Consider the following 14,010-nt stretch of genomic DNA (forward strand, 5'->3'; position numbering starts at 1 on the left):
TGCGGGCGATGCCAAACACTGCCTTTGCCAGGGGCTGTTGTGCACGTGGGCCCCTGCTCTGCAGAAGACCGGGGTCCGGCCAGCACTGCGGCCCCAGTACGCGGTGCTCTAACCCTCCAGGCTCTGCCACTGCCTGCCTGGTGACTGGGGACAATCTCTTCACCCTCAATGCCGTGTCTTCCTTACCCGTAAAACAGGATTAGAATAGGACCCACCTCCCAGCGTTGTTGTGAGGACTCATGGTCAAGGACTCGGGACAGTGTCTGGCATGTAGTGAACACCTGATACATGGGAGCCATGATTAGGATGAGGGGGAACACAGAACGGCTTTCAGGCTACTCGCATGTACCGGGCAGCCTGGGAGGCACCTTGAGACGTGAGCTCAAAGCCTCCCAGCAGTCCCGTGAGGAGGGGTGGTGCCGCTCACGGGGAGATGCGTTCAGACGTGGGCTAAGTGACTTGTCTAAGGCTGTGTGCCAGGGAGCAGCCAGGCTTGAGTCAAAGCCAGGTCTGTTTGCCAGATTCCCAAACCCAGACCCTCCCCACCCCTGCTGGAACTGGGCAGCGGTGCAGCTGCCCGGAGTTTGCTCCGGGTGAGACCATGTCCGGCGCAGCCCTGGAGGGCGGCCAAGAGGACTGGACGCAGCCCTGAGGACGAGCCCCATGTCACTGAAATGCCGCACGCGTCCCTGGTCTGCACGGCTGTCTCTCTGCCTTGTGATTTCGATCTCAGCTTCAATGTCACCTCCTGAGAGAGGCTCTCTTCCGACGCCCGCCCTGAGGCTCGCCCTCCTCCCTCCCATCCCCATGTCGTCTTGTTTGTGTCCAGGACCAGAGACACTGGACCGCAGACTGAATCCCGGGTCCGCCCCTCCCTTCCCAGCTGAGTGAGGCTGGGCGTGTGCTGGACCTCTCCCCACGCCTGTTTCTTCCTCCTTCAAGCAGGGATGTGCAGCCCAGCCTGGCCTCCTTTCTCCAGGGGCCCCTGAGAGGACGCACGAATATGGGGCGGAAAGGCGTTCTGGAATGGTGGAGTGTGGTTCGGAGGTGGCATGACGCCTTTATGAAGTCAGAAGACAGCTCTGGCCCCGGTGAATGCCAAGGGAGTGTGAGCAAGGCCCAGTCACTTGCCCAAAAGGAGTACTTTCTCCTTTTAAGGCAATGAGCTAGATATTTATACATTGAATTTTAGGGTCTGATTAAAACCGACCACTGAATGCATTTGTCTGGAAATCAAGTCCCCAGCCTTGCTTTCCAGCCTATCGTACTTCTCTACACCCCACCTCACTCCATGCTTCTCTGAGCCCTTCTGCAAATGTTCACTGAGCATTTGCTGTGGTGCGCCCCTGGCCAGGTGCCGGGAAAACCATGGTAAGTAAGGAAAAGCAGACCCATTGTGTACCACCAGATGCCGATGGCGGGGGAGACAGACAGGAACGACAGGATCAAAGACATGAGGCTAAAATCTCAACCAGGGAGGCTGGAGGACCAAGGTGCTGGGGGTGTGTGACCAAGTGAGGAAGGTCAATAATGATGAGCTAAGGTCTGAAAGAAGGGTGAGGAGAAAAAGCAATCCAGGCAGAGGGACATTGTGTGCAGGCACTTTGTGCTCAGGAGGAACGGAGAACTCTCCCTCCAGCCTGCCTCTTGCACTTCCCTCCGCCGGGACACCTTCCTCCCTGCACGATTCCATCTCTGCTTCTTCCAAGTGTCTCCATTCTCCAAAGCCAAGCTCAAATGCCTCTTCTTCCAGGAAGCTTTCCATGATTTGCCCTTCCCCCATTCCCCAGGAGGAAATGATGTCTCCTGCTTGTGATCTCTCTCCCCTCCCCTATACTTCCTTGGGCCCTCATTCATGTCATCTTGTATGTAGATGCTGTGTCCATGTCTCATCTTCCCAACCAGGGCATAAATCGTCAAGGGCAGGAACCATGTCTTCTCCAGTGTAGACTTGCAGTCCCATAGTTCTGGGTTTAAATCCTAGTTGAGGCCACTTAGTTGTGGCTCCACCTCTCTGGGCCTCTGTTTCCTCACCTGGCAAAGGGGGATAAGGTGGTGAGGGCGTGGTGTGGCTGCATGGTCCCTAGCTGGGCTCTGACCATCTGTGAAAGAGTCAGCTTGTCAAGGGGCTTGAAACAAAGAGGAGGGAGAAAGGGTATTTATGATCCAGAAAGCCTCAGGGCTTTGAGGGCATACAGGGGCTTAGACCTGAGTTTCCCAACTCCGTCCGATGGTAAGAAACACTTGAGCCACTTGTTAAACATGCAGATTCCCAGGGCCCACTCCTGGAATTCTGATTCCACAGGTCTGGGGTGGGGTCCAGGAACCTGTGTTCTGGAGAAGCTCTCATATCGTTCTGATGCACAATGTGGTGGAAAAATTGAGACCCCGAGGGAGGCAGTGATTTCCACAAGTGTGATGGGTCGGATTGGTTTTCTCAGTTTTGCCTCTTGGAATGGGATTATGTACCCATACCCCTTGCCAAGTCACTCTGCAGGGTTCATTTGCTGTGGGTGACTATGCCACAGACAGAGGAGAGACATGTGTTTGTGTGGCATGCATTGGCACAGCCGCTTGTGCTCCCAGCATTCACCATGGCAGAAACAAGCCTGGGTGGCGGCCGGTCCGAGGGGAATGGGAGACATATGGGACAGACTGAATCCAACCCACATTCTGGAGTCCTGCCCAGCCCAGAGAGCCCTGCTGCAGATTAGCTAAACCCTCGCTGCCCCACAGATGAGTGAGTGAGAAAATAAATATTTGTTGTTGTAAACTACTAAGGTTTGGGGTGGTTTTGTTATGCAGCATTATCATAGCAATCGCTGACTGATACACCGAGGTCACAGCAAATGAATGGCAAAGCTGGATTCAAACTTGGGGCTGAATCCAGTGCTTGTTTGTCACTGCTTCTGTCTTTCAATCCTGAGGGCTCCCCCTCTGCACCTTCCTTTCTGGAAGCCCCTCACTTCCACTCCGTCCCATCTCTATTCTCTGGAAACATCCAGCTCCAGACACGAAGGGTCTGGCTCAAGCAGCTCAGACTCTACCCCTTGCTGCTAACAGGCTGAGGCTAATAGGCTGAGTAGACAGTTCCACCCTCAGGGCTCCTGCATGGGTGCAGAGGAGGTCCCTAGAGCCAGGGAAAGAACTCTCACCCCTCCACCCCTGGAGCCTGGGGGGGAAGTAGGGAGCCTGGGCTTCCCTACCTCAGGGCCTTGGCAAGCTGGAGAGCCTCACAGCTGAGGCTTCGTAATCGGTTGTTGGCTCTTGAGGGTTCTCTCGGATTGCCTGCCTTGGGTCAACTCCCTCCAGACCCCACTGTGAGCGGGCTGAAATGCACCCCCGACCCTGCAAGAACAGCAGGCACATGCTCCCAACTATGTCCTCTCGGCCACAGCAATGCCGCAAACACTCACGAACAAAACCACACTCCTTCTCATTCACAAACACGCGGATAGGCAGGGCCACATTCAGACATACAAATTCATGCTCAAACACACCCCATTCCGAGCCCCTCGGATTCAGACACACCCATGCTCATGAATGCATGTATAAATAAGCCACATGGCCACAGACCATGCGATCCCAATCATAAACACATGGTCGCCCAAACACATACAGTGACACACCCACACATTCTTATAAATACACTCACTCACACGCACCATCAGACCCATAGTCACACTCAAGGTTCCTTGGACATACCCTGGACTATGCCCAAGCAGTGGAATCTGGAAGACCTAGTTAATTCCTGTCCCTTACCCTTCCTGCTCTGTGACTCAACTTCTCTAAGCATTATCTGTAAAATGGGGACATAGATGCCCTCTATTCAAGGAAGCCAGGGGTATGCAGTGAGGTCCTGTATAGACTGCACCCCTCAACCAGGTGGAGCTGTTGACCCCTCTCCTTCCATGTCCTTGTTTATGCCCTTCCTCACTCTCAAAAGACATTTCTTTCTAACACTGCCTTAAACATTTTATTGGTTCCTTAAACTGCAGGCCAAATCCTGCCTCCTCCAGGAAGCCTCCCTAGACCTCCATCTCTAGATCCCCTGAGCATTGACTGTGTGGGCCCCACTTGACATCGGAAAGATAAGGTGGGTAGCCTACTCACCTTCTCTCCTGGAGCCTGGCCTCCCTTGGCTCTTCCTTGGAGAGGGCCCAGACCATGCTCACCGCAGGGGCTTGGCAAGGGTTGTTGAGTGAATAACCAAGGGGCACACTCACAGTTTTCAATCCACAAGTACCATGAGGTCCTTGAAAATCTCGTGTGGCCCTTGGTTGGGGGATGAGGCTGGGAAGTGTCACAGGTGACCCAGGGGACAATGGTCTCGGTGGAGAGGAGGGGCCGGAAGCCTAAGAGGTGTGGACTGAAGAGGGAATGGCGGTAGTAGTGAGACTGAAACATTTGGCAACTTTTTTTGCCATGACCTAGGAAGCAGGACCGAAGATGGAGGGTGATGTGGGATCCCAGAAAGGATTATGAAAGGTGAGCTGAGGGAGAAAAGCTTGCTGGAGCTGGGTTGGGGTGGGCTGAAGGCTCCCAGAAGGTGCCCGTGGAAACTGCGAGATATCTACTGGCTGTCTCCCCACTGCCCACTGGGAGAGGATCACATCTCCCAGCCTCCTTTGTGGCTTGGTGAGGCCACGTGACCAGGTTCTTTCCAGGGACCATGCACAGAAGGGATGGGTTCCACTCCTGCTTCCCTGGGTCCTCGCTCACCCACCCTCCCTGCAGACAGACACCTCTGGGCCTCACCTTCCAGCACACACACAGGTGGGGAGCATGGGGGTGGCTGACGCCAACGGAAGAACCTGGGTCCCGGAATCTCCCAGTGGATCCGACCCACCCGCGAGCCTAGATGGCTCACTCCTGGACTCTTAATGAGGGAGGCCGGACTTTCTGTGTTCTTTAAGCCGCTGAGCACGGGGCCTTTTTGTAGAAGCTGCACGCCTACCTTCAACAGGACATGGTCACCAAACGACGGCAATTGTCACACACACCACGGCCATGCGGAGGTAGCCCGTGTTACCTCTCTCCCGGGTGAGCACGGCCTTGGAGAAGCGGAAGCCACTCCACGGAGGGGAGGGAGTCTCTGCCCGGGGCTGGCAGGGTCCCCGTTCGGGTCCACGGCCCCGCCCCCCGGAGCGGGCACCGGAAGCGCTTACCTGCCTGGTTGGTGGTGATGTTCACGGAGGCGAACTGAGGTGAGAAGGGGCTCTGGTCGGTGACGCCGTTCACGGCCTGGATCTCGAAGGTGTACTGCGTGTGCGCCAGCAGGTCGCTGATGTAGATGCGCGGCTCGGTCAGGCCCAGCTGGCGGGGCGCGTACTGCACGTTGTCCCCACAGCGGGTGCAGGCACCCCGGCCCGAGCCACAGCTCTTGCAGATGATGTTGTAGACCAGGTCCTCGCGGCCCCCGGAATCGCGGGGCGGGGTCCACTCCAGCATGAGGGAGGTCTCGTTGACGCTGGAGATCACGGCCTGGGGCGCGGAGGGGATGGCTGAGGGAGGGGAGAGGTGTCGGTCAGCGGGGGCGTGGAGGCACGTTCCCACGGGACGGCTCTCTGCCCGCTGCCCTGGCTCTAGCCCCGGCCCCCAAAGGCTTCCTTCAAATGCTTTCTTCCCTCCATGCACCTGAGAGATGCTTCTAGAATATAACTCTCATCTTGCTGCACGTCTGCTTAACGCTTTTGCCCTGGACTCCAACCTCCTCGGTGTTTGTTACTAGGGCCGGTCTTTGTGTGTTGGGGATCATACCCACCCGACATCTCTTTCCCCTTCTTCCTTCTAACAGAACCCAATTTTATTCAGGGTGGCAAGTGTCCAGCTAGAAGACTAATTTCCTAGCCTCCTGTGATGGCCACTGATATACTTGTTGGTCAGGACTTTTTCTTAAAAGGAGACTGCTGTAAAATGTCCTTTTGCCCCTTTCCTTCTTCCTCTGTCTAGAATGTGTGTGATGGCTGGAGCTTCAGCAGCAATCCTAGGCTGTGAAGTGACTCGAAGGATAGGAACCACACGCTGAGGATGGCAGCCCAGAAAGAGTGAGCCAGGGCCCAGAGAGCTCCATGGACTGGCCATAATATCCCAGGACTGCCTATCTTCGGGGTGCTGCTGTGTGAGAGAGTAAAGTCCTGTGGTTTAAGCCACTGGGGTCAGCTCTCCGTCGCTTGCATCTGAATTCCATTCCTGTCTGATGCAGGGGTGGTAAGACTGCCCTCCTAGTCCCTCCTTTCTTAGAGAACCTTGGCCTGAGATCCAGGCGGCCGCTGCCAGGTTAGAACACTGGGCAGCCTCTTCTGCCACAGACGCCACCTGTGTTGGTTCTCCTTCTGCCAAGCCTCCCATTCACCGTCCCTTTGTGAATCGAGACCTTGACTTCATCCTCCATGTGACTGGCAGGCGGAGGGATGGAGCCAGATGCCAGCTCCACGGTCGCTGAGCGTTGGCAGCGCAGCGACCCCAGGATGGTCCTTTTCCAACCAGTTTTCCATTTCCCCTCCCACCAGGTGATTGGCCGCTCCCCGCTTAGGAAAGGCTGGCGGGAGCCAGGCAGCTGCCCACCCCTTGCTCTGAGCTTTCTGGGGGGGACTCGGGCCGCAGTGGGGCATCGCCCTGCAGGGGCCCCGAGCATACTTGTGCAGGGCATGTCGAGGGGGTCCAGGTCTGCTCTATAGTAGCCGTTGCGGCAGACGCAGTTGGTCGCCCCTTCGGAGGTGGTCCGGCTGTTGATGGGACAGTGCGTGCAGGCCTCGTCCCCTTGGTTGGCCTTGAAGGTTCCAGATGGGCAACCTGGGAGAGAAGACAATGAGAGTCGCTGGAGAAACCAGATGAGGACTCAGGGGCCACAAGGGGTGGGGAGACCCTGTAGTCTCTTGGAGGGACCGCACAGCATCATGGAGGGGCCGTGAAGGGCAACTGTTGGGAAACCCCATCTCCTAAGGCTCTTGGGGGGGGTCTCCAGGCTCCAACAGGGCAGTCCTCTCTGTGCCCAGAGGGTTCCAGGCTAGCTGGTTTCTTGTCTCGGAAGCTGTCTACGGGTTCAGCTGGGGCCTCTAGCAATCCCTCTGCACCTTTTCCAGTTTGGCTGTGCCACCGCTTCTAGGCTCCATCCTGACTTATTCGGAAGACTCCGAAGAGGTCTGGGGCAGGACCCAGGGCCCAGTCTTGCTCACTGACGGCTGGCTGAGCCCTGATTCTTGTTACTAGATTCCTGGCTTCCGGAGGATCGTGATGACTACGTTACAGCAGAAAAATCCTAGTACAGCGCAGGCCACATAGAAATGTGATGTCGTAGAGCAGAAAAGAACACTGTCTTTGGAAGTAGACAGACCTGGGTTTGAGTCTCAGCTTGGCCTTGTGCTAGCCATGGGCTGTAGTCAAGCAGCTTAACCAGGCCAAGACTCAGTTTCCTTATTTGTAAAATTATGATCCTAAGACCCATTTCTGAAGGCCACTGGGGGAATTTGGTCCAGTGTGTCAGGCACATGGCACGAGGCCTTGCAGGTGCCCGACGAACAGTAGCTGTTACTACCCGTAGGTGTTGGATCCATTTCTTTCACCAAAGGGAGCCTGCAGTACCAGGGACAGCCTGAGGGGGGAAGTGTTCGCACTTGATGGGCATTCAGCGATCTGGGCTCTTGGGGCTTTGGCCTTCTTCCCTGCTCTGCGGGGATGCTCGGCATGTGGGTCCAGGCCCTGCAGCTCAGGGCTTAGGTCTACAAGCCATGACCACTCGGGTATGGACCTGTGTGCAAATCTACCCTACCCTAGCCCTGGGCTGGGCATCAGGAGGCCTGGGATCCAGGCCCTGCCCTTTTCCTGGCCTCAGTTTCTTCTGCGTACTGGGGTTCATCATCGCAGCTCTGCTGTGGAGCCTGGGGAGGGGAGATCGCCTAAGGGATAAGTGAGAAGGTGGACAGGGAAGAGCTTTGCAACGGGCAAGTTCCTCGTTGGGGTGAAAGGCGGCTAAACCGCGTACCGGCCAGAGGCGCTCGCCTGGATCCCATTCCGGGCCTGTGCGCTGTGTCACCTCCTCACATGTAAATGGCTAACATCAATTTCCCTAGATCATTTTTCCAGCCCCGGCCCTCAAGCTTATCCTCCGCGTTCAAATCTTAGCAAACTGCCCTCCCCTCAACCAGCTCCAGCCTCAGAGGCCCACCCTCCTTGATGCTTACGTTACTCGAGTTCAGAAAGTCCTACGCCCCCGCCGCAATCATTCATCAAGGGGTCCCCTGGCCATGCGCTCGGCTCCCTCAGGATGGGAGCGACATCTGACCCACAGCTCGTTCCCCTGCGCCCAGCGCAGAACCCGGCACTCAGCACATGCTCCCCACATACTTCTTGAAGCTGCCCGCTGAAGTGGGAAGGGCTTGGGCTTTGGGCATCATGCAGACAGAAAGGCAGTGAAGAATGGGGGTTAGTGTGCTGGCTACTTGGCAAAGCCCCGCTCTGCCTGTGCCAGCAGTGTGACCTCGGGCCGGTCACTAGAGCTATTTCCTTATCTGCAAAGTGGGGACAAGAGTACCTACCTCCTACAATTGTTGCAAGGATTACATTGGTTAAATTCAGGCAAAAATGCCTAGAATAGTTCCTGGCATTCTGAACCGTATCTGGTTCAAATACCAATCTGCTGGGTGACCTCAGACAAGTAGTTCAACCTCTCTGAGCTGAAGTTTCCTCATCCAGATGAGAGCATCTACCCCATAAAGTGGCCATAAGGACTCCACAGGACGGACGTTGTCTGGCGTGGGGCGGGGAGAAGTTGTAGTTGCAATCTCAGGGCTTGCTGGATAAAACAAGTACTCAGTATATACGCCCAGACGATTCCCCCTGGGACGCTAGAAACAGCACCCTCCCCCTGGGGCCCTAGTGCACCTGCCTTTTGGAGGTGGCTTCCAGAAGGTGGGAGCCAACTTAACAAGACACTGGCTGATGCCACCCTGACCAGGCCCCGTGGGGATCTCGAGTCCAGTTCCAGTCAGTCCTTAGGAAACTGCCAGCCAAGGGCAGAAGAAGGACTGTGATAGAACCATCCAGGCACTCGTGACTCCAGGGAGGATGGCGATGAGTGCTCTGGGGGGTTATTAAGGCTTCTACTGGACAGATGGGGAAACCAAGGTGTCAGAGTGTCAATATGAACCAGCCAGCATTTACTGAGTTCTTATGAAATCCTGGCACTGTTCTTAGGACGTAACCCATAGTAACTCATCCAGTCCTTACCCAGCCCTGTGATGGAGGGAAGGTTATCCCTCCCCTTTTCAGATGGGGGCTTGAAGGCACAGAGGTGAAGTAATTTGCTAGAATGTGCGCTTAGAGCGGCAGAGCTGAGACTTGGTCTCAGGTGGTCTGACTCTAGAGGCTTCCCTAACCACCACACTACACTGTCCTGTGCAACCCGCGTTCTTGTCAATGGTCCACAAGTGCTGGGCAGGGATTGGCAGCTCTAGCTCTGGCGGCCCGCCCAGGGCTCTTGCCACACTGCTGCCCTGGTTTTGGGGTCCTGAGTGCTCCTGCCCTCCACCTTCTCATTTTCCTCTCAGGCACCGAACCTTCCCTGCTGGCTGGCTGAGGAGGCAGCCGCCATCTCGGCACGATCCAGCCAGGGCACATAGGCTGTCACTCGGCTCCAGGTAAGCAGATGACCTCTCCGAGCCTCCGTTTGCTCTCCTGTAGAATGGGGGGGTGGGGCTCCTGTGGGATCTAGGGTCATCCACATAGAAGCCAAAGGGATTTGGTCCCAAGATCAGGACCCTCCTGGCTCCCTTTCAGGCAAGAGCCTGCCTAGCTTAGCACATCTCTTCCATCTGCTGGCCATTCCCTGGGCCCGGGTAGTGGGTGGCTGCCCACTGTCCCCTCCAGGCTGTGCCAGCCCCTCCATCTGGGCCGCCTTCCTGGCTGTCCTCTCTTGTCACCATGTCCTGCCCCATCTCAGACTCCCCTGGCTGCCTGTTCCAGAAGCCTTCCCTTGTCAGGTGTGCTCCCCGGCCACGCCTCCACCCTCCCACTGGGCATCTGTGGTTTCTCTATCCATCAGCACGATCAGCACGGTGCTTCGTAAAACCCGCTCTTTCGTCTGGGAAGGCGACATCATTCTCCACCCAGTCACTAGGAACCCTGGATGCCTCCTCCCTACCCTCACCCCCTGCTGCCAACGATCAGATCTCCCCCCCCCCTCGCCCCTGCAGCAGCATCCCATCCTGGCTCTTCTCTGCTGCTGTTCTACCCCTAAGGGCATCCAGAAAGCTCTTCCTACTGACTCCTTAGCCTCGAGTGGCCATCTGGCTTCCTCTTGCCCATCTCCCCCCCAGCCAGCTTTCTAAAGGACGCACCTTTCCGTGTCACTTAAAAATCCACAATGGCACACAATGGAATATTATTCGGCCATAAAAAGGAATAAAGTATGGATACACGCCACAACATGGATGAGCCTTGACGACACTGTGCTTATGAAAGAAGCCAGACACAAAAGGCGACATAGCGTGTGCTTCCATTTATAGAAAAGCATCCAGAATAGCCATCTATAGAGACAGGAGCAGATTAATGGTTGCCAAGGACCGGGGAGAGCAGAGAATGGGGAGCGACTGCTAATGGGTAATAGGGTTTCTTTTTGAGGTGATGGACATGTTCTAAAACTGATCGTGGGGATGGCCGCACAGTTCTGTGCTTTCGCTAAAAATCACCGAATTGTACAACTTAGCACATGAGTAATGTCACAATAAAACCGCTGTTAAAAAAAATCCGCAACAGCTCCCCAGACTTCTCAGGGACTCCAGGACCCCAGGGCGGGCACCTGCCCATCTCTCAGTGCCCACCACCCCAAGCCCCGTGCCCGCTGCAGTCGACTACGCATGGCGCCTGCCCCAGGCCCACCTCCACACCTCTGGCCTCTGTCCGTCCTGCCCTCATTCCCTGCAATGCCCTCCCATTGTCATCAAACTCCTACACCCCCTTGAGACTTGACGCAGGTACCACCTCTTCCAGGAAGCCTTCCCTAAGTCACCAGTCAGGATCGAGGTGGCTATTTTAATTACTTACTCATGAATCTGTAAGTGCCTGGCTGGACTGTCAATTCCCAGTAGACTCTGGGTACCTAGCGGGGGATGGATGGATGGAGTGATGAGCCGGAGAGTATGCAGCTCAACCGCCTGATCTGACATTTGAGGAAATGGACGCCCAGAGAAGAGCAGACACACATGGCTCTTGGGCAGCAGAGGCAGAGTCTGATCCCAGGTGTCCTGGGGGACTGGTGGGGTGTGAGGGGCCTCAGCTCCGGTCAGCCACCTCTTCGCCCACAGAGAGATCTGGAACAGCTGCCTGCCCTCAGCACCCAGTGCCCCAGGGGCCGTGCTGCTCTGAGTTTCTCAGCTGGGAGGGCATCCAGTCCTGCCAGCGTCCGGGTTTCACGCACAGAGCTGGGAAGTACACAGACTTGGCGGCTGCCCCTTTGGCAGGCTCAGTCCCCTCCTTTGGGAAGGGCCGATGACACCTGCAAGGTGTGGGTATGGTCAGAGTCTCTGAGTGGGTCTCCCTGCCCCCCCTTTGGCCTCCCCTCCAACCCCCCAAAGTCGCTGGGGAGATCTGATTAGAATGAACTGGACCCACCACACTCTGCTTACTTTAAACTCACTCGGGGCTCCCGGAGGCACTGAGAACTACCCCACACCCAGTCCTGGCCTACGAGGCCTGCCAGAATGGCTCTGTGGTCTTCCTGTCGCTTCTGGACACTGTGCGCCAGGGCCTTCAGTTGGCAAGAGCGCTGTCCCTGCTTCCCATGGCTGATCTTCCTCCTTTAGGCCCCCGCTAAAATGTCACCTCCTAGAGAGACCTTTCCTGACCACCGTGGACTCTCTCATGACACTCTGTCTCAGGCTTTGTTTCCTTTGTTGACCCTCATCACAAGTTGTAATTATAGTAGAAAACAGTTTATAAACTTGTGTGCTGTCTTTTCCCTGCCTTGGAAGTGCCTGCAAAGGGGAAGAGGAACCAGGTTTGTCTGGCTCTCATTGGCTCCCTAACTCCTGGAAGACTGGTAGGAACATAGTAGGTGCTCAATACATACGTTTGCTGGATGAACAAATATGCCCCTTATGGGTGTCCTGAGAAAATACGTGGCCAGTGAATGCCACCATGACCCTGTCAGTTTCACCAGGCCCCGCGGCTGCTCAGATTCTGCTCTACTTCTCGTCTTCGGTCCCCACAGGTCGTCCCCGGAGCCTGTCCACTATGGTGACAAGGCATCCTGCTTTTCAGACTGGAAGTCCCATGTCCCAGGAATGCCCTCTGTCTCTGGTAAGTCTCCGGTACACTTCTCTGGGCCCATCTGTCACCCCCTTCACCTCTTTGTAATTCCCTAGATGCTCTGGCCACACACACACACACACACACACACACACACACACACACACACACACAGGTGCTTTTGCCCGAATGCCCTTCTCCCCATCAACCTGCCACCTGGGACAGGGGTCTGACATGGATGCCTCTGCGAGGCCGGCCTCCACTTTCCACAGCAGACACCTCCGACGTCCACTCAGTACCCCGGACACACGCTCTGGGCAGTGGTGTGCTGGTACACGGCTGTCTGTGGCGGGGAGTGGGGAATGCCCTGATCTGTTGTGTTTGCTGATTTCTGTGGCATAAAGGCTCCCACCAGGGCAAATTCCAAGCTACCCATCTGACATAACTGACCGCTGAGTTGGGAAGAAATGAGCACAGTCGGCTCTTGCCAGCCGAACCGGCACCAACCAGCCCCGTCCTACCACGGACCTAACCCATAGGTGACTCATCTCTGTGCTGCCCACTGGTTGGCGAACCCTGGTTGCGGGAGGCGCTGGGTCTTTAATCTCCACATCCCTAGCACCTAGTGCAAGGTGTGGCACATAGTAGGTGCTCAGTCAGCTCAGTTTGCTAAATGAAGGCAGGTCTGTCTCCCCAAGCAGATAGTGAGGGGCTCAGGGGCTGGCGCTGTGGGTCTGACGGGCTGATAGGCACAAGAACACGCAGCAGGTCCTATGTAAATGTCAGCTGTCGTTAACTCATCCAGCGTGCAAGGGCAATCCTAATTCCCATTAATCACATGCTTTCCAGGTGCTGAGCCCAGTGCAGGTGATTTGCACGGATTTGCTCATGAAATCTACATGACTACCCACTGAAGGGGTACCATTATCACCCCCCTATTTTACAGATGAGGAAACAGGCCCCGAGGGGGCAAAATGTTGGGCCAAGATCACATAGCTACTAAATGATAGAGCTAAGGCTTGACTCCATGTCTTTTTGATTCCAAAGACCTCGTGCCTGGCTACTCCTGGACGTAGAAATTATCGGGTGGCTTGAACGTCAGTACTGGAGACCATGTGGTCAGGCCTACGAGGGGACAGGGCTTGCTAGATTACTCAGCAAGACACAGGCAAAGCCTGACCCCCAAACACAGAACCTAGGACCGAAGCAGCTCGCCAGCACCCGCCTTCTGCAGACGCCCAGAGCCCTTGGCCAGGCAACCCAAGGCAGGGATGGCAGCCGGCCGGGAGAGGGAGGGAGGATTATGGGGAAACAGATTTTCTCCCCACCTGCCCCCTGGGCTCCGGGGATAGGTGATAATTGACCGAGCGAGCCCTGAGTCAGGCCGAGGCAGGGCTCCATCTGGACCTGGCACGGCGGGGCCGCTAATTGGCACTGGGTGAGCCTTGCAGCCTCCTTGGCAGACCTGCTACCCTGCTCCTCACTCTCTTCTCAGAGATGCTGCTTTAATCCCCAAACCACGGAGGGCACAGCGGAGTCCAGTGCTCCATCAGGGCCAGTGTGCCAGGCCTTGGTGGGGGAGGAAGGAGCTTCTCTGCCTTCCTGGGGGTCCTGTGGAGCAGAGGGTTTCTCCATGGGCAGAGGCGGGCTCACCATCTAGCTCCTGGGAACCCAAGCAGGAGGCCTGATGGAAGTGGACCTGGGTGTAGACCGTGGAGCTGGCTGCCAGGGCTGAATCCTGGGCCTGCCTCTTGCTAACAATGT

The 14,010-nt window shown here is 56.2% G+C and overlaps 1 protein-coding gene across 3 annotated transcripts in view; it reads right to left on the reverse strand.

Moving 5' to 3' along the window:
* The window catches only part of EPHB2 (EPH receptor B2), a 182,259-nt gene that overhangs the window by 37,472 nt on the left and 130,777 nt on the right, over nucleotides 1–14,010 (reverse strand). For all 3 annotated transcript variants that reach the window (XM_045782559.2, XM_045782561.2, XM_045782560.2), the window contains exons 4-5: nucleotides 6,640–6,795; nucleotides 5,169–5,504 (exon numbers count right to left, since the gene is read on the reverse strand). In XM_045782559.2, the coding sequence (XP_045638515.1) occupies nucleotides 5,169–5,504; nucleotides 6,640–6,795 (492 nt within the window). The remainder of the gene's footprint in view (nucleotides 1–5,168; nucleotides 5,505–6,639; nucleotides 6,796–14,010) is intronic.

Source organism: Ursus americanus, chromosome 33, assembly GCF_024610735.1.
Source record: "Ursus americanus isolate L20-20 chromosome 33, mUrsAme1.1.p, whole genome shotgun sequence".
NCBI classification, from domain to species: Eukaryota; Metazoa; Chordata; class Mammalia; order Carnivora; family Ursidae; genus Ursus; species Ursus americanus.